General features: G+C 43.0%; 1 protein-coding gene across 1 annotated transcript; it reads left to right on the top strand.

Moving 5' to 3' along the window:
• The first annotated feature begins 134 nt into the window (after nucleotides 1–134).
• SNAPC4 (small nuclear RNA activating complex polypeptide 4) lies at nucleotides 135–18,940 on the top strand. Its single transcript, XM_068414154.1, has 23 exons — nucleotides 135–324; nucleotides 1,387–1,427; nucleotides 2,182–2,340; nucleotides 2,887–3,012; nucleotides 3,788–3,866; nucleotides 4,482–4,563; nucleotides 5,426–5,530; nucleotides 6,120–6,192; nucleotides 6,511–6,675; nucleotides 6,911–7,058; nucleotides 8,046–8,152; nucleotides 8,248–8,342; nucleotides 9,069–9,163; nucleotides 9,786–9,871; nucleotides 10,585–10,992; nucleotides 12,023–12,112; nucleotides 12,340–12,580; nucleotides 12,685–12,755; nucleotides 13,083–13,181; nucleotides 13,411–13,438; nucleotides 14,072–16,176; nucleotides 17,326–17,456; nucleotides 18,421–18,940. Exons 1-22 carry the CDS (start codon nucleotides 135–137, stop codon nucleotides 17,443–17,445), a joined length of 4,713 nt encoding a protein of 1,570 aa, XP_068270255.1. The 3' UTR covers nucleotides 17,446–17,456; nucleotides 18,421–18,940.
• Nucleotides 18,941–19,259: the final 319 nt, after the last annotated feature.

The raw sequence follows: 19,259 nt of genomic DNA, 5'->3' as shown, positions 1-19,259 counted from the left end.
CCCGCCGCGACACGGGCGGCGCGCTCGATTGGCTGGGCGGCGTCACGTGGGCGGGGCTCAGCTGACCGCGGTGCCCGGCGGTGATTGGGCGGGCTGGGCGGTGCGGCCCAGGCCCGGAAGCCCGCGGCGCCGCCATGTCCCGCTGGCCGGGCCCGGCCGGGGCCCGCCGCCCACCCGGCGCCGAGGCCGCGCTGTCCCCCGGCGCCCTCGATCTGAACGCGGAGCGGGAGAAGATCCGGCGGGAGATCGAGGAGCTGGAGCGGAGCCTGGAGCCCGGCGGGGCCGGCATCGAGGTGGCCGTGTCCGACTCCAGCCTCAGCTCCGGTACGGCGGGGCGCGGGCTCGCCCCTCTCTACCGCTGCTTCTGCTCCTGCTTTAAGTTACCGCTCTGGCTCTCGGGAGGGGTGTCCGGCGTGACGGGAGGGGCTCGCGCCGGTTTTGCGTTAACCCCACCGCTCCTGCCGGGCGCTGCGCACAGGCGGAGCTGGGAACCGGCTCTGGAGGGCTCGAGGCGAGGCGTCTCCTCGGGGCTTTCCTGAGCAAGCGTCCTTGCAGGAGAAGGCGCTTCCTCCGCTGTTTGGCGTGTTTTCATGATGAAACCAGTGGCAAGCTTAGCGGGGAAGGTTGAGAGAGCCCTCACGCCTCCTGATGGAGGTTTCCAGTCAGGGCAGGTGGTAACGAGCTGACTCATGAAGTGCAGCAGCCCACCAAATACCGTCAGTTATTTAAATCGTATGTTAAATCAGTTAAATCAGTCAGTATGTTAAATCGCAGCCGTTTCCACGCCGTCTGAACGGACAACACAAACTGCTGTGTGAGCCGCTCCCTTTCACAGCACGCCTGTGCCTCCTAAAATTAATTTTTCAAAGCAAAGAGAGAGAGTGGTAATAGTTCAGGTATCTGTACCTATAGTGGCTGTGACAGTCACTTAATCCACCTGTGTTTTAATCATGGAAGGCTGAATAATGTACGTCAGAAGTCTGCAGCCACACTGAATGCAAAATCAAATATTGCAGAAGAGTGTGGAAGGGCTGTTGGGGGCTTTCAAAGTTTATGGGTTTTATTGGGTTGGAATGTTCACTTGGCTGCATACTCTGGAGCCGTTGTTTTACCATGATGTGTAGGACCAAGATGCAGCTTGACTATTGCTGTAGTTATCAGCAGTTGCTCTTTTTTCCTATTCTAGAACAAAAAAGTGCATACATGGAGTATAACTATCATTTTCACTTGACAATATTTGCAGTATCCAAAAACTGTGATGGTCATGTCTGAGATACTATGTGGTGCTTTATTGTATATGCTTTAATTGAAAACTCTTTGGTTTTGAAGCTTTCCTTTTTTTAATCCCACTGCAGTCAGCATTTTTGTATTTTTGTTGTCTAACAGATGATGGTGAAGATGGTGACTCAGATTCTCATGCAGAAATGGTAACTATTTTCTCTTTAAGCATATCTTTCCATCTGTCTCTTGAAGGGAGCAGGAGGAAGGGGAATTTCACTCTGTTCTGGGGAAATCAGAGCAGCTGGCTTGACTCCGTAGCTTGGGAAGGATTAATAATAGACCTGGAGGTTTAGTTATTGCTGCACAGGACTTTGTTATTCATGTGTAATAGAATTCTCCATGTGAAAACAAATGACAGGGATCAGAGGCCTCACTGCTCTAGTGCTTGCTGATCTCTGTCACTGGAAGCACACCAGCTTCTGGGGAGGTCGCAGAGCAATTACATATGAGAAAGAAATCGTTATCTTGTGATCAAGAAATCTTTTACTTCTTTGTACCTGAAGAATGTTGGGTTTGTACATGAGGGGAAAATTACTCCTAAGACTTTCTACAAATCTGGTTACCTTTGGTGGTGTTTTAAACATAATATTTTCTCAGACTTCATATAAAAACATCCAGCAGAGAAATACCTTAACACCTGTACAGCACAGGAGAGGAGAAGCTAGTTAGTGATGACAAATCTGCTGGTGTGGATTGGACTTAACTGCCTCTGGGAGTGTTCAGAACAGCTGCTGGGGAGACACATACAGTTATCTGCCTCCAGTTCTTTTGGAAACCAGTTTTGTAACATAATAGAAGTATTGAGTTACAAAAATAAATGTGTTACATACCTGCATTGAAAGCAAGCATTTTTTTTCCTTTTTCCTTTTCCTACCCCCTTAAATGCCTTTTTTCTTCAAGGAAGTGGAAAGAGAGGATGACAGTAGCGATGATGATATTGAAAGTAGTCTGCCACAAGATCCGGAAACATGCCTGCAGATGAACCATGTGTACCAGGAAGTTATCCAGGAAAAGATTGAGGAAGTCGAGCTTCTCATTGCACAAAACAAAGAACAGCAGGTGAGCAAAACAGGAGTAAAACGTTAATTCCTGTGTTTTTCTGGGTTCCATTTGCCATCTTACCTTGCCTATCAAGCCCAGTAAAACTTTCCAGGACATTCCTAATCCATCACAGGTACAGGTGGAATCGGCTGCAGTAGTCGTAGTCCCTTATTCATATGCTGGTGCAGTGCTCAGCTTGCTCGGGTAGGAACCAGGTTCATTTTCTTCATGGCAGTCCAGACCAATGTCATTTGACTGGCTTTTTGAATGGCTTATTTGACTGATGTTTCCATGCTTTTATTGCCAAAAATGCTACCACTGGGGTATTTTATATCTTATATTTTAGCTGCTTGTAGCAAGTTAGGGTTTTTTTTTAATCATTTACAGTGTACTGTGCAAACTTGTGAAGTTCCAAAGCCTGTCTTTAACACGTACACTGATTTACAATCTGGTGCTACAGATTTGAACCCTGCCTGGGATGTTTGTGATCGCTCAGCCACTGCTCTCTGAAATGAGGAATTTGAAGGAGATGCTGATACTGTTTAATTAATTCTTGTATTGCAGAAGGAAATCATGTGCGAGCTTGGTGGTCCAAAAGTAGCAAAGGCAGGAGATGGTAGAAATCTACCAGCAAATATATTTTTGGGTCATTTCATGAAGCCATACTTTAAGGATAAAACAACAGGAATTGTAAGTAAATATAACTAGGTTGCATACTGTTATGTCTTTCAATGATAGATTTAAATTGTAACTGTGTTAAAGCTGTGTTATATTTCAGCTGTGTAACTGTGAATCACGCCTCTGTTTGAAGTATCTTTTTTCTCTCAGTTGTTGCTTCCTTACCCTCTCTTCGAAGTGTTTGTTCAACCGGTGTCTGGCTGTGATGTCTTAAAGTGAGTTCTGAGGAGTGGCATTCCAGCCCCGGGGCACTTGAACGTTGTTATTTTCAACTTAACTTTGATTGTTTGTCTTCATCTCCACGATCCAATTCCGTGCTGTTGTTTGAAGTACTTGTTGAAATCTGATTGTCTTGAAACAGAGTTTTCTGAGGCAAATGTCACGACTTTTTTTATGTGTTTTTAAAGGGTCGCTAGCAAAAGGAGATCTTGACTTTTTGTTGTAGCTGAGATGTCAGCTGTCACCATATATATATTAATATAATCAAGCAATTACTGGTAATTTCTCTATTAATTCCTACTCAAGTTGGTAGTGCATCATAAGTAGATACAAAGGTGTAATACGTGTTCAAAATGCTTCTTCAGCCAACTGTCAGCTACTGCGACCAGGCCTGGCTCTGAGCTGAGAATGTGCTGTGTAACCATGGACAAACTTACTCGCTTGAGGTGTCTATTTGTATTTGTTTCGATTTACCAGTCTTTTTTTGTAGCAGTTCATGCTAGAGTTCTGAGAAGAAAGGGCAATTTTGTGTATATCTGACTTTTCCAATGTATCTAATCTTCACTAGGGCCCTCCTGCCAATGAAGAAGCCAAGGAAAAGGCAGCTCAGGGCATAAAATCCTTTGAACAACTGATTTCAACAAAATGTAAGAAATTCTGTGTGCTGTTCAGTGTTCTGTAAGAGCTATAACACATGTATATATTCATATTGTTAGTCGCCCGCCCACCATTTGCAGTTAAACATCAACACTTCTGATATTTCATACTTGACTCCACAAAAAAAAAGTAGTTAAAAGTAAATGGGATGCTCTGTAAATTGTTTCATGGAGTGATTAATGACTCACTTCTTTCGTTTGCGTTTGTTTTGATGCATCATATAACAACTCCTGTGAGCACTCCAAAACCAAATGAGATGATTGTGCAACAGTAGTGCTCAGATGAGAGAAGTTCAAGGGACACTTACAGCTCTAGATAGTTACAGACACCTGGGTGATGATCTTTATTAAGATCTCTTCGGAACTAAAACTGAGCAAGAGGCTGTGACTTGCCCAAGTCAGACAGGACATTAGTCAGTTTGTTGGAGAACAGAATCAATTTAGCTAGCCTCTGGTAGCCGCTTTGCCCAACAAAATCGTGTAGCTAATGAAGATGTGCTGTTATTGAAGATCTGGGGAATACTTTTAACAGTGGTATTGAAAGCATTTTTCTTGGCAGTGGTTTTGCAGTGATGTCTGAATGCTTGATTACCTTGTTTTGTCTAGGGAAAAGCAGAGAGAAGACATTACTGCAGAAATCGGTAGTAAGTGACCGCTTGCAGCGCCTGCTTCAGCCAAAGTTACTGAAGTAAGTACTGTGCAAAAATCTTCTTTCTCCTGATGAGAACATTATATGAAGGAAGGAGGGGATATATGTGGAGATTCCACCTTCCTTCAGCAAGTTCTTGTGTTAACTGTTGGCAGTTTGTTAAGGTTACAATATGCAGCAGAAATACTTTGACTGTCACCATTGGGCCTGGGAGAGCTGCTCTGTGAATTACAGCATTGACTCCCCTGTCCTGTGGGCAGCAGTGCAGAGGGTGACACTGTTGTAGGTAGCAGCATCTTTCGTTCTTTGTTGACATCCTTATTATCTGTGAGTACACATGGTCCTGAAGGGTCTTGGACTGCGATGTTCTGACCATAAGCAAGAGGCTGCAGCATCTGGGTTGGGTTGTAAACACTTGGTGATTGTTCTGTGGGCATCTGGCAGGTGGAGAGGTTTTGGTTTGTATTGTGGCATTTTTATAGCCATCTATTTCTTCCCATTGACACAGTGGTATAACTTAAAATAGTCTATGGGGCTTGAAGCTGAAATTGTGATATGTAGCAAGTCATAATGGTGTGTCCAGCGAGAGGTTTCTGTGCCTGCAGCTGGTATGGTCTGTCGTTGTTGCTGTTCCAGCAACCATTGGTTCTCTCTGTGAATACCAAAATGATTAATCCGAGACCTGTTCTGGATCAATGATTTGCATTGAAGGTCAAAAATAGGACAATGAGTGTTCCGTGTGGGAAAACCTAGAAGAACAACAGCTTTGTATAGTGTAGAAATAAACTTGAAGGAAAGAACGACACTGATGGGGAAACCACCTTTTCTGTACATCTTCTGATGCCATTGACCTCATTCCCATCTAGTTGTATCAAGTAATGATAAAAATGTCTTTGAACAGGATGGAATATTGGAATCAGAAGCTGGAAAAAGTCAAGACTGAAACGGAGAAACAGATCTTGGAAAAGCAAATCAAAGAAGTGGAGCAAGAAATAGGGGCAATTAAGTGAGGAGTCTTCTTATGTTATTGGTGAAAATGAAACTGTTCTTGGAGTTTACCTCTTAAAATTCCCTTCTTCCTCGAGCACTTCTAGATGTGACATTTGGTGAAAGCTTTATTTGTGTTGGCTTGCAAAAAATTAAGTGCTGTTCAAACTCTGTAGAGCTGTCATCTCCACAGTTCTTTACTAAGAATTGTGTTTTGGGTCTTGATGCACAAATGTAGTGTCTATACCCAATACAGAGGTGCTGCTTTAAATAGTTCCTGATTTAGCAACAAAGCAGCAGAGAGCTCAGTAGTTCTGAGCTTTTGCTCATTAGCACGCCTGGAGCAATGTATTTTGATATTGCATTAATCCTTTCTCCTGCTAAACCAACATCATCTTCTTAGGGGGCTGTTTTTCATGAAGAAACCTTCTTTTGGGCCAAGTTACTGTGTTAAAGAGCCCAATGCTTTGAGATAGTAAGGGTTCAATTCTTGTGGAAATCAGTAACATATGGGAGGAGTAAGATGAAGCAAGATCAGGAAGACAAAGCGACTGTTTAATTAACCATTTAATGTGGTTCTTTCTTTATTTTTGTACCTTCTGCTTTAGCCAACTCCCAGAAAGTGACTTGTTAGGAAACAGATTCGATGAGCATGACTGGGAGAAAATTTCCAACATCCATGTAAGTTGGGAGATCAGCTGTTTTATGACTTCTGATATCTGTGTCCCTTCTCCTGGGAATTACCTGACCTGGTCTAGTTTGCATCCACTGTTGTCGTCATGCATTTCTTGAAGTTGACATTTAATGTGATCTCAACTTGGCAAGCACAGAAGTACTTAAAATTTTACGTTATTGGTTAAATTTGATGATTTAATTCTGGAAAACTTAGCAATAAGACATACCTGGAGTGCAAAATACATTCCTCGTATTGATGTTCCTGTCTGTCCAGGTGTTCAGTCCCAGCTACAAAACAAAACAGATTTTTGATGTTTCTTTTAGTTTGATGGACAACGTAGTTCAGAAGAACTGAGGAAGTTTTGGCAAAATTGGGAGCATCCCAGCATCAACAAAAAGGAGTGGACTGAGGAGGAAATAGAGAGGCTAAAGAAGATAGCTGCTAAACATGGTTATCTGGACTGGCAGACTATAGCCCAGGAGTTGGGGGTAAGGTCTTCTGAGCTCAGAAACAAGAGGTGACAAGTCAGTTAATTCTGACTTAACTGTGCACCATGTCAATTTTCAGAAAACAACGTTCATGTTAATTCATTGTTAATTAATGCTCTTCTGAGAAGCGTTCAAGAACAGTACTAAAAATTTTTGGTACTTTAGCCTTCCTCTCTTGGTTTTTGTCCTCATAAATAACCAGGTATCTGTATATCTTTGTTTTCATTGTATTAAGACAAACAGGACACCTTTCCAGTGCTTGCAGAAGTATCAAGTCTATAACAAAGATTTGAAAAGGAAAGAATGGACCAAAGGTGAAGATCAGATGCTTTTAGAGCTTGTTCAAGAGATGAGAGTAGGAAGTCATATCCCATACAAGAAAAGTAAGTGACCTACAAGTGAAAGTGCCTTCCATTCACCTGTAACTTTTTTTCATTCTCCCAGGCTTATGTCTGTTGATGTTGCTGCATACCAGAGCACCCAGCCTGCTCTGATTTAAGGAATTAATGAAGTTTTATTTCCCATTAATGATTCCATTTCCAGGGTAGTCACCATGCTGTGATTTCTCCTCACTGTTCTAGCCTGTGATCTAGGTGAGGCACAACAGTGCTGTGGCTCATCTGAAACTACAGATGTCCTGATTTCTAAAACCCCCTTGTTGGTGAGGTGAATGAAAGATGATGGTTGAGTTTTCCCTCTCTTTTTCCTTGGTGGGAGCAGTGATATATGCCTTTCCTGTACCTACCTGGAAGTTTCGTTGTATCAGCAAGAACTCAGTATCTCTTGGATCCTTTATCTATCTTTGAAATTTGGTTGAAACTGGTTGAGAGTTATTAACGAGTACCAATGGTGTGTGAGCTTTGTTTTTTGTCACAAAATCGTCAGAGTTGTTCCCTAGAAAGCCAGTAGTCATTCATGGCCAGCTGTTTTGGCAGTCTACAGTGCTGTGCCCCGAAGCCTTTTCTAGGGGGTCAGTACTGCTGCTTCTGTTCCTCAGAAGTGTGGGAGGCAGCATGAGTAGTGAGGAGTAGAGCTGAGAACAGCAACCAACTATCTGGGGTCCTAAACCAAAGCCTGTGAGTATAACACCTGGTGTCTTGAACCTGTCAGATACGTATTGGAGATGAAACCTTTCCTAGTTCTCTGTTGTTGCAAGGTGGTCTGGTATGGATAATGCCATTACGAATAATGACATTTTATGTATGCCACGCTCTTTCAATTCTTGTCGTGTACCATTGCTTTAAGTATTTAAGCTGAGATTTAAATGCTGCTTATGGGGATCCACTGTTTGAAAATATCGCAGTTACAATGTAAATAAAGGAAGTAACACTGTTTGCAACAGACTTTAAAATACATCCTTGCATTTCTAGTTGCTTATTACATGGAAGGAAGAGATTCTGCTCAGCTGATTTACCGATGGACAAAGAGTGTGGACCCCAGTTTGAAGAAAGGACCCTGGACGCTGGAGGAAGATGCTGTAAGCTCCGTTCTCTGATGCCTAGAATCGCAGGGTGCAAAAAGTGGGAAGGTTAGAATGAAAATTTCAACTCTTGCTTTGTCTGATTAACGTAGATGCTGTTGGCTGCAGTTAAGAAGTATGGAGAGCGTGACTGGTATAAAATCCGGACAGAAGTGCCAGGGAGGAGCGATGCTCAGTGCAGAGATCGGTAAGTATGCTAAACGTAGCACGTGTGCTTTCAAGTTTATTACATGGAGCCAAGATGCAACTTATTTTACAAATATGTTTGATTTGCTTAAACCAGTGTCACCTAAGGGCTGTTTTGTAAAAGTGGTTATGGTCTAAATATAGTCTCTAACATTGTCTCCACATAACCCTGCATTTGTAGTTAGTTACAGAAGTCAAAAAGCTGAAATTGAATTTAACGGAGAGAACAGTGCATTGTTGCCTGTGGTGTGCTACTCCCTCAGTATACTTGCCTGTGGGTTAGAAGTTGAGAAGGATGTTCAAAATGAAGCAAAGGGGTCATTAAACATGAATGAGTGCATGTAGGGAGGGAAGGTTGCCATCCATGTATTGTCTGTGTGTCTAGAAAATGATCTAGTCAGTGGCTTCCTGTAACTGAACACCAATAATGAGGTGCTGAGCAATTTTCAGCCTTGGACCCAACTTCAGGAGGCTCAGAGTACAGTATGTCCTAATTTCTGTGACCCATTTTACAGCTGCTTGTTGTAGTTCTTAATCATGTGGCCTGCTGTTTTTGAGAACAAAGATTGTAGCTGTGCTGCATTAAGGGAGTAGGGATGGGACCCCTTAGAAAAAGGAAAGATCTGGTAAGGAATGCTGGTTTTGTTCAGCCTCGGAGTATGCAGTTGTGATTGGAACTGTACAAGTAGGATTGAGTGTTCCTGACTTTAATGTTTTCGTTTTGAAGGTACTTAAAAGCATTGCACTGTGATGTAAAGAAAGGCAAGTGGAGTTTAGAGGAGGAGGAGCAGCTAATTGAACTGGTTCAAAAGCATGGCCTGGGTAAGTGTTTCTGTGGCTTAATCTTTAGAAGTTTAAAGAAGTATTGTTAAGGAATTTATCATTTTTTTCTCCTCTTATTTTAAGCCCTGCAGCTGACACTAGCAGGCTCTGCTCTGTACTGATGACTGCAACCTTTCTTATATCACATAGTCTGTTCTTGGAAATTCAGTTATTGAAGGATAGTGCAGTAAAGAGTTCTATAGCTGTGTCAGCAAGGTGTCAGAGCTATGACAGTTTAGAGGGGTGAGTTCCCCTCTAAACAGCCCCTGAAAGAGTTCTCTTATTTTCTCTAGGACAACTTTCCTTAACAAACAGAAGCTTTTCAGCATTCAGTTTAAGCTTTCTTCTAAGCACTCTCTTACTGCTGCAAGGGAGTGTGTAGTTCTGCTGGGGTTTTCGTTACTGGTTCATTTTCTAGTAGTTTCTAACTTCAGCTGATTGTCTAGTAGTACACAATCTGATCAAAGAACACGAATGGATATTAATGTTTTGAGATCCATTCATCTAGTAACTCTGTGCCTTATACAAGGAAATGTACGACGTGTATAATGTTCTGCACTGAAAAGGCCTGTCCCTCAGTTTGTTGCATTAATAGGTATGCTCTACTCTGCATCCTTTTTAGGTCACTGGAGTAAAATAGCTTCCGAGTTGCCACATCGGACTGGCTCCCAATGTCTGAGCAAGTGGAAACTCATGATTGGGTCTAAGGTACTGTACAAAATCCTGCTATGTCACAGTCCCATCTCTTTAACTAAGATTCTCTAAACTGAAAGTGAAGTCCTGTGAAATCAACACAAAAATTGACATTGATTTCACACAGTCAAGATTTTTGTCATGGATGTTCATGGTCTAATTTTTTGATGCATTAAAGCAGCCTTTGTTCTGAAGGTCTGAAGTTAATTTGCTATTTATTTGTATATTACCCAGAATTTCTTTACTGCCTTGAAGTGCCTGTAAGGATGGGATATACCTAAGTTTTCATGTATATACCTCACGAGTTGCCAGTTGTGGTACCAGACACTCCAGAAGTTCTGGATGCTTAAGACCACATTAAAGATAGTCTTGTTTTCATTGGCAAAGCACCTGCCCTAGGGAAGGGTTCATGGAAACTCAAATGTGTCAAGATGGGGCACTGTACTTAGTTTGTACTTCCACATGCACCAGTTCTTAACACAAACTTGTCTCTATCTGTAGCTTTTTTTTTTGTGTACAAGAATCTAAACCAATAAAAATCTGTGTCCAAAGGCAATTGTCAGTTGTACTGGATTTAGTTAATCTTAGCAGAAGTAAAGCAGAACTGTGCATTTGGAAGTCACCCCTCACTGGTAGGATACTGCCCCATAAAACTTGCTGATTTGAGAGATTTGCAAGTCAAGGGTGAAACTGGCTAAAACTTGTCTGTGCTTTTTTTGTCTGAGAAGAAAAGGTCTAGGCCAACAAAACGCCGGCATGTGCAAGAGAGTTCCAGCTCTTCAGAGAGTAGCAGTGAAGACCTAGAACTGGACTTAGCAGACAGTTCAGAAGAGGAGACAACAGTCGAGAAGGAGACGACAACCAAGGAGGAGTGTGCATGTCCCAGCATTGATTTGTGGATACCAACACAGACAAATACGCAGGAGTCAAACAAAGGAAGATACCAAACTCCATCCCTGTTCTCTCCTGCGAGTGCTGATGCAAAGAACAGTAGTGAAGTTCCAAGTGCAACATGTGATGGAGACAAGGACAGAGTTGCTGATAAATCGTCAGAGTTGAACACCCTCCTGAGGGGCATTGCACGTCCACACTCAACGGACATCATTGTGAAGAATCCAGTAGAAGTAATGAACAAGGTGAGTCCTGGGATTCTCACTCTGTTTCTCATGGGATTGGGGCGTAGATCAGAGGTGACCAGAAGTGCAGTTGCAGTAGAGTGATGAGTAGATGGCAAAATCTTTTTTGCGCCTTTGTTGGCTGCTTTCTCGCTGTGCCGTTGGGAGGTGCTGTTGGAAACTGAGCTGTGGGATTAAACAAAAATTTCTAGCACTGCCTCCCCATGCAGTACCTAGGAAATAGCTGTGTGCTTTCCTACCCATAGTGTCACAGAAACAGAACTTCTTTTATATCTTCATAAAGCAGAATTGTTCAGTGAATTGTGGTGTCTCTACACTGGTGACTGGAGCATGTAGGCTTAAACTTTGGAAGAATTAAGTTACTTTTATACATCTGTATCTGATTCTGAGTTGGGTTTTTACCCCTAATCAGGCACTGAAACAGTACAAAACCTCCTAGCACATTTTTGCAGAAAGATACTCCTTAGCAAAATATTATATGTCTAAATTGCTGTTTAAATTCACGTAAGCAAAATCGTTCTGACTTTTGTTAAGAATTGCACGTGTGCCCTACACTGCAGGGCCAGTTGCATCAATGACAAGTGTGTGGGTTACAGAAGTGGTGTGTTCTGGGGGTTATGGTATGCAAGGGTTGCAAGTACTTTGATTTTGATTACAGGTACAACATTATTTTACTAGTAGAAGTTTAGGGAAAAGTCAGTGGCTTTTCCAAACCTCTTCCTGTTCCTTCCCTTGTACTGTTAAGCCAAAAAATGCCAAGAGAATCATCCAATAAATTCTGACCCTCAGCATGGGTTTTTGTAGATACTTCACACAAAGGCTTTTACAAAGTAGAAATTTGGTATTGTGATAGTGTACAAGGACTAAAAGGTAAGGTAAGCGTCTGCACGTCATGGCTGATTTCATTCAATAAGATACTTTCAACAGCAGGAATGTTGAAAACTTTTGTACCTTCTGTGTATAGTCAGTGCAAGTAACTTCCTGTGAGATATTTTCCCTTTTATCTTTTCTTGTACACTTTTGTTTTAAGGCTTCCAGATGTGGAAAGCAAGTGCTACGGGTTACCCTGGAGAATGTGAGAAGAGTTTTAAGAAATAACACATGCTTTCAGAGGAAACTTGTAAGTGCCCCTTCTGTCTTGTCTGCTCTCGTGATGTGAGCACTGCCAGGCTGTATTTAGTAGGAAATGTTTTTTGATAGAATCACGTATCTTCTTGCACTGTGGTCCTAAGAAGAAAAGCTCATAATTTTTTTTTCTGTAACTGGCCCGTGAATAGTTTGTCATGGGACTAATTATGGTAGAACCTTCCTAATTGGAACTCTAATTATATATTTGTTCATGCACAGCAATCAAAGATACTAAAACCTTCTGCCACTGCTCTAACAAAAATATCTGGGGTTAGTACTGTTGGCCAGAAGCTTCAGGGGCTGCAGAACATCACGGAGAAAACTTATCGTCAAGAGAGAGAGCGTTTGAGAAGAATGAACCTTGACAGAAAGCTTCTCATGGCAGTGACACCCTGGGTGGGCAACGTCCTGCTGCCTTGCACCTTGCAGACTGGGAAGATGGCTTTCCGTCAGACAAAAGGTAGTGGTGATCCATCAGGGTAGTACTCTCCTACTTTTTGTCCCTACTTTCTGACATCTTGTAAGTGAATGCCCAGCTGATTTTGATGTTGGACTTTTTTCTAGCTGATTCTATTCAAGAGAAGATTAAGTCGGTCAGTCTTGCGAGCACTCCTCTGTTCACGCTTTTCATTCAGGTGCGTTTTACTGTCTTACTAGAGTTATCTGCTTTCAACCAGTGGTAATCTTTATTTCTGTATTTGATGCTTAAATAAATTGTTTATCTTTGTTCCTTAAACTAATCATCTAATTACTGGATTAATCTGACCTCATGGCTCGCATATGACGTTTCTTAAATAAATCCTGCATCCAAAGTCTAATACTGTGAGGATTTTTTTCTGTAAGTGTAAAAATGTCCCCAGAATCTTGCATGTGAAGCCTCTCCCATCCATCTTGTACTGTCACCGGCTCTACCAGAATATTTTTGTTCTCAGTCAAATTTTAATGCAATTCTCATCTTGCAGCTCTTTCAGATTGATACCCTTGGATGCGTTAAGATTATTCGTGAGAGAAGGCAAAGGCAGTTGGAGCTTCTTAAGGCTAATGCAAGACGGCCTCAGCAGGTATTGCACATGGTCTAAGCTTTTCCCACTGAAGTCTTGACTAAAGTAGAGATTTTTCATTGTGTGTGGCTGGTGGTGCTGTTTGTGTGCGTGTGTTACCAGTCTGTTTGGCTCAGAAGCATAATAAAATGTATAGGATGTTGGCAGATGTGGGTTAGATTCACATCTGTGCTGTTTTAATGATCTTTAGATACCTCAGAAGTATAATTTAATATAATTTTTTTGGCAGGCTTCCCAAAATATGGAGACTTCTTCAGGTACCTACCAGAACATTTATTTTTATGATGTGCAAGAACTTTCACTTAATTCATCACCGTTACATTAATGACCAATTTAACTGAAGGAGAACTTTTGGAACAAAACCACATTGTCATACTCATTTTTGCTAGCTCTTGGATTTTCAGTTATTGGCTAAATATGTTACCCTTTGGTAAGGACTCGAAAAAAATACTGAAGGGCTGGGGGACCAGTGGCACTGGGCCACCAGTTCTGTAGACTGTTGCTGTTACGCTTCTCTCCAGCAAGGTGCTGGCTGTAGTGAACATGCTGGCACTGACCCAAACCCCAGTTTGTTGTTATCGTGGCTGGTGTGGAGTCCCAGTGTAGTGCTGACCAGTGCAATTCCCCATGTGCAGTGTTAAGGTGCTTTCCTAGCCCATCTGTGATTTCTGGGGAAAACTGCATCATTACTGAACAAGTGGTAAGAGTTATCTGAAGGATGTCAGGACGGGGCTTGATTAAATCAAGACTGTATCGTTGCAGGAACTCTCACAGAATTTTGCTACTTCCTGTGCAGGGTACTTGATGCTTAATAGCTAAGGAATGGCTTTTGAAACTACTGTTCAATCTTTTTAATTTTTTTTTTTTATTTTATTTCCCCTCCTCTATAGGCAATTCATCACAATCTTGTACTCAGAGGAACTCCCGAAGAGGCATACCAAGGAATGCTGTCAAGAGACCTGTTGCCTTAAAAGCAAGGGAGACTTCTTCTGTATTTGAGAGCAGCGCTCCTGCCATGCAGGGGGCTCTCCCAGCCCAAGTGCAAAGGCAGAAGCCTAAAACTGTCTCAGAATTACTGAGAGAGAAGCGGCTGAGAGAATCCCAGGCTAAGCAAGCTATGCAGAGGACAGTATTTGTTGCCCCACAGATGCTGGTTTCAGGGCCTCTGATAATCCAGCACCCACCACAGCAAATCCTTCCTTCTGCACAAGCAGGGAGCAAACCTGCAGCAGTTGGTTGTACGAATAACCAAGTACAGTGTGCGCCAGCTCCACTGCCAGCATTTAGTTCTGTTGCAGGTTCAACTTCTACCCCTGTCGTGCTTGGAAACCATTCCTCATCAGTGCCAGAAACTAGGGAAAGCCCTGGTTCCTCACAAGGGACAGAGCTACAATCCAATAAGGAACTAAAAGAGCAAGCTTTGGAAAGTAGCCCTGAAGGAGGGGTTTTTTCAGGCATGAATCCAGCCACAGCAGAGAAGGCCCCAAATCAGGGAGGGTGCAATGGTCAGGTCCTAGCTGGTAGCTCAGCTTCAGTAGTGTTGCAAAACCAAGCTTTTTTGCCCCATCAGATTACAGTGATGCCTGTTGGCATTGAGTCTGGCACCAACAAATTATCTCTTTCCACACCAGTTACCTGTGAGCTGAATAGTAATGGGCCACAGCAGAGGCCAGTCAGTCTATTGCCTGCTCTTGTAACTCCCCAAACTGGTTCGCATTTGATTCCCAACAGCATACTGCCTTTCACGTGGGTCGTAACGCCACAGGCTTTGCTCCCCACCTCTGTACAGACTGTGGTGGGTGTTCCCCAAGGACTGCCAGCTGCTGCTCTAAGTCAGTGTCAGGCAACTGTGACTTCCAGTGGCAATGTCTCTAGCTTAGGAGTGCCTCCTGTGCCACCTGGAGCAAATACGTCTCAACCCAGCAGTGCAGAGACAACAGTACCAAGCGCCCAGTTAGCAGAAGGAGCACCTTTGGGAACCGCAGCTAACCATTCCTCAATTCTCTCACCTGTGACCTCAGCGAGTCCTGGATGTGCCACATCCAGTGTTTCTTCTGCAACACCCGCATGTTCAGATGGCTTCTCCAAGGCTTCCGACTCCTCTGCAGCTCAGACAGCTCTTCCACCTGATGCACCAACGCTGCACACTGTGCTGCTGCCCCAAACACAGCTACCTGCAAGCACTCAAGGGTCTGATTCCCCATGTGTGTCAAGTCTCAGTAGCTTGGGAAAGAGCCATGACTCTACTACAACAAATGGATCATCTTCCAATCCAAGCATCATCATGAAAGGGATTGTGCTGCAGCCAGGAGATCCAGTTCCCCATAACAGTGTCTCGAGGAACTCTGATTGCTTTGCTGCACAAGCATTGAAAAACAGACCTATTGCCTCCAAACCTCCGACTGCGCAGCCTGCTGACAGTTCACCCAAGCCAACCACTTCCAGCGCAGAAAAGAATCTACCTGACTTCAGCCTGATTTCCCTTGAAGATGAGGGGCTAGTGAAGGAGTGGCTGAGTGGCAAACAAGGTGTCCAGGTACCATCACTGCAAACCAGGTTGCCTTATTTGCCACCTTTTCTGTGCAACTTAAAAACCCTCTCAAGGCTCCTTCTGCAGAAAGCAGCTTTAGAAGAGCAAGCAGCATGTCTTCTGCCTTCTGAAGCCGGTCAGGGTGAGGGCACTAGAGTTGATTTGCACGCTATCAGTGAACTGGTGCAGCAGAAACTCGGCGATAACCCTGCTTACCTCCTCCTGAAAGCCAGATTCCTAGCAGCCTTTACGCTCCCAGCTGTACTAGCAACTCTGCCTCCTCCAAAAGTGGCAACAACTCTGTCGGCCAGCAGGAAGCAATATGAAGAGAGTGATGAAGAAGAGTGGCAGAGTGAGAAGGAAGTGTCTGAGGAAGAGAGTTCTGGGAATGAAATAACACGTGTACGGTGGGATGGGACAGTTGGTGATGAGCCTGGAGACAAAGATCTTGATTTACTAAATCAGGTAAAACAGAGATGCCAGGGACTAAAAGCAGAAATTTACTGCCAGCTAAATATTGCTCCCACTGGAATCCAGGGTGAAACCCCCACTGTTCTTAAGTGTAGCACAAATTTGGTCCTTTTGAAGAAATATAGTTTTGCAGCTGATAAAAGGAAAAGCTCTCTAGCTCAGCTGGGAGCCATTAGTTCTCACAAGGGTCGAAGCCTGTGTTTTATGTAGCATGTTAAACATGACGTGATAGTTTCCAGAAGTGGGTATCAAAGCTCCCTTCCTCTCACAGTTTATAATCTGCTGCAATAACTCCTGTATTTTTGAAATCAGGCCCTTGTTTTTCATTGTATGTGTCCTTTGAACCCCAATAATGTCAGGAATTGTGTGTGTTTGCTCCTATTGCCATTTGAGGTGTTAGTCCTTAATTGTTTTATATGACTAGAGGTTATTAGAGTATATGGATCAATGTAAACCGTAACGTCAACCTAAAATCAGAGCATTCCTGTAGTAAAAGCCAGCAGTTATCTTTCTGTTCTGGCTCTGACTTTTGGGTCTAGGCCAAGTTCAGTGTAGTTTGAACTGTAAGCAGTTGGTTCAAAAGCCACCAGCAATTCTTCACTGCCTGATAGCCTTACTGCCAACCTCTGTCCTGTGTCATCTCCCACCAGGCTTCCTCCCACTCCTTTTATTAATGCTATAGCCAGGTTATTTTGCTGGTGCTTTTCAGTGAAAAGTTTGTGGTAGGGGTATTTTATGAGAAATCAGAACTTTGTATTGACGTGTGGTGTCTGGGGCAGTGTCTGGCTCCAGCAGTGAAAGCTAAAGCATCACTCGTGGCGGGCGTACAACCTTTCTAACGAAGGGTTGTGCCCAGACAGAAGCTACAGCAGGGTTTGCTGTAGTTGGTAGCAGTAGCAGAAGCAGGAAGAAATGGCAGCGTTGGCTGAAGGTTTCACTTGGAAAACTTTAGGATGTTCTATGCTTATTGTGACATTGGTAATAGGATGTTGTTGTCCCATGCTTAATTTTGAAGGTATTCAAAATGGAAGATTGTTTTGGAAATCTTACTGAGCTCCCTAAAATGAAAAGATGGCTGAAGGGGTTCTTTTGCAATTCTGCTAGCTCTCCTGGTGTTAATAGTCTCTTCTGCTTGTGTTGCAGGGGTCGGGAGCTGAAGAGAATGCTTCGCAGTCTGTCTTGGACTCCTGCACTGATGTGGCTGATGCCAGTGCTCCTCAAATCAGGAGAAGTGCCCGCTTCAGGAAAAGGAGGAGGATGTGAGAAGGAAATGTGTTAGTAGCTACTCAATGAATCTTGTATTTCTTCCCTGAGAACTTGAAATGCATTTGTCTGTGGTACAGCTTAGACAAAGAATCATGACCCTAGGAAAGGACTGAAATTATCTTGACTTTTGTTCCTTTAGGATACAGACTTCTACAATCACCTATTAATCATAGACTAAGGCTAACACTTTGACTTTCAGGGGGAGGGAAAGTTGATGTCTCTGTGATAAAATTATATACAAAAGTCATGAAGTTCAAACATTTGGCAGGCTTTTAGTCCGTTCTACTGCCTACTAGTATTATACCTAGTTGGCAGCACTCTACAGGCCTGGCTGCTAAAGTGAGACTAGTAGAGGGTCATAATTGGTGGGACAAGGAAGCCTGGGCAGCTGCTGCTGAAGAGAGGGTTTGTGTGTGTGAATGCTGAACACTTGCAGCAGAAGCTGAAGTAAATTCTTGCTGCAAGTTCCAGCAAGCTGGTGGTAAGATGTCCTTGCTCGGGGTTGTCAGGCAATCCTCTAGATCCTGGGCAGGTAGCAGCAGCTCTTTGTGTAGTTTGCCCCCTGTAGCCTGGCTTGTGAGTTTTGTAGTGAAGAATAGTATTAAAAGCTGATGGGAAGCTGGGACTTAAGACCAGGGAGTACTTCATTAGAGGTTGTCTTTAACACTTCATCTTTGAACAACTTTGTGGTTTTTTTTTTTCCCATATCTGGCTTTGGTTCTGTACATGTAATATGGCTTCATTTCTCTACATGTATAACAGGACAGCTTCTGTAGGGTACAAGTGTGTGATGTCTTAGTATCCGTTGAGGCTTTTGGTGAAATAGACTGAACATGAACGGTGTTTGATTCGTGTGGTTGTCAGATGAGACTGTTTGGGGTTTTTCTTTCAAATCAGTTTTAGAAACTCAAAAAGGGCAGCTTCCCTGTAAAAATGCTGTGACTAATAGGAGCTGCTTGTGCTTTGTTACAGGAGTCACTTGAACGAGGTCTGCCTTCCTACACGGCGGTAGGAGATACTCTTTGCACTATTCACTTTTAACACTTCCAACAAACTGACTAGATGGACCTGGGGAAGAGAGGAACGTGGCTGGACTGGGTTTCCCATTGCCTGACAAAGTCTGCATCTCTAGACAAGCTGCAAAAAATGAAGCAAAACAGCTGGAGGGAAGTCTTCCAGACCTAGACCAATTCTGTTCTCTTTCAAACTAACACCTGCCATAGATGCCAGGGGAGAAGATTGCTGGAGATCTGGGGAAACCAGCAACGATGGTTATTTATTTCCTTTTTGTGTTAGTCCCTATTTATGTGAATGTTTATCCATGTTCAGAATATGTTGTTCATTGGATGTTTCTTTAGTGTTGTGACGGTGGTTTTGCTTGCTAGCTAACTGACTGAATGCTGCTGAATAAGCAGCAGATTAATTTTGTATCAAAATGAGTCTTGAGTATTTGTTGAAATACAGATGTTTTATTTTTCTCACTTAAAAATTACTGATGTATTCTGTGTGGTTTTTTTCGGGTAAATAGTGCTCTTAATAATGTGTGTATGAGTGTGATTGCTAAAGAGGAAAATGAAGTTTGCAAGCTGCCTGAAAACCAGGGAGAATGTGGAAAATGAATATGCATGTGGCTAAAATTGCAGGATTGAATTAGGCTTGGATTCTTTCTTCATTCTTCCACTGCCTGCCCCATACAGACATTAGCAAATCACTTAACAAAAACTTGTTTCTTCATTCATAAAACAGCAATTTCTGTCTTACAGAGAGGTGCAAAGCTAGCTGAGTCAAAGCTGATAAAATCTAGTGGGAAA

The sequence above is a fragment of the Nyctibius grandis genome, chromosome 16 (assembly GCF_013368605.1).
Source record: "Nyctibius grandis isolate bNycGra1 chromosome 16, bNycGra1.pri, whole genome shotgun sequence".
In the NCBI taxonomy this organism is placed as follows: domain Eukaryota; kingdom Metazoa; phylum Chordata; class Aves; order Nyctibiiformes; family Nyctibiidae; genus Nyctibius; species Nyctibius grandis.
The sequence above is the reverse complement of the archived record's forward strand: the minus strand, read 5'-3'. Positions and strand labels throughout refer to the sequence as shown.

Coding starts and splice junctions, on each gene's coding strand:
- SNAPC4 (XM_068414154.1), top strand. CDS start 135: ATGTCCCGCTGGCCGGGCCCGGCCGGGGCCCGCCGCCCACCCGGCGCC. Junction 8,153..8,247: donor GGACGCTGGAGGAAGATGCT/GTAAGCTCCGTT, acceptor TGATTAACGTAG/ATGCTGTTGGCTGCAGTTAA. Junction 9,872..10,584: donor AACTCATGATTGGGTCTAAG/GTACTGTACAAA, acceptor TTGTCTGAGAAG/AAAAGGTCTAGGCCAACAAA.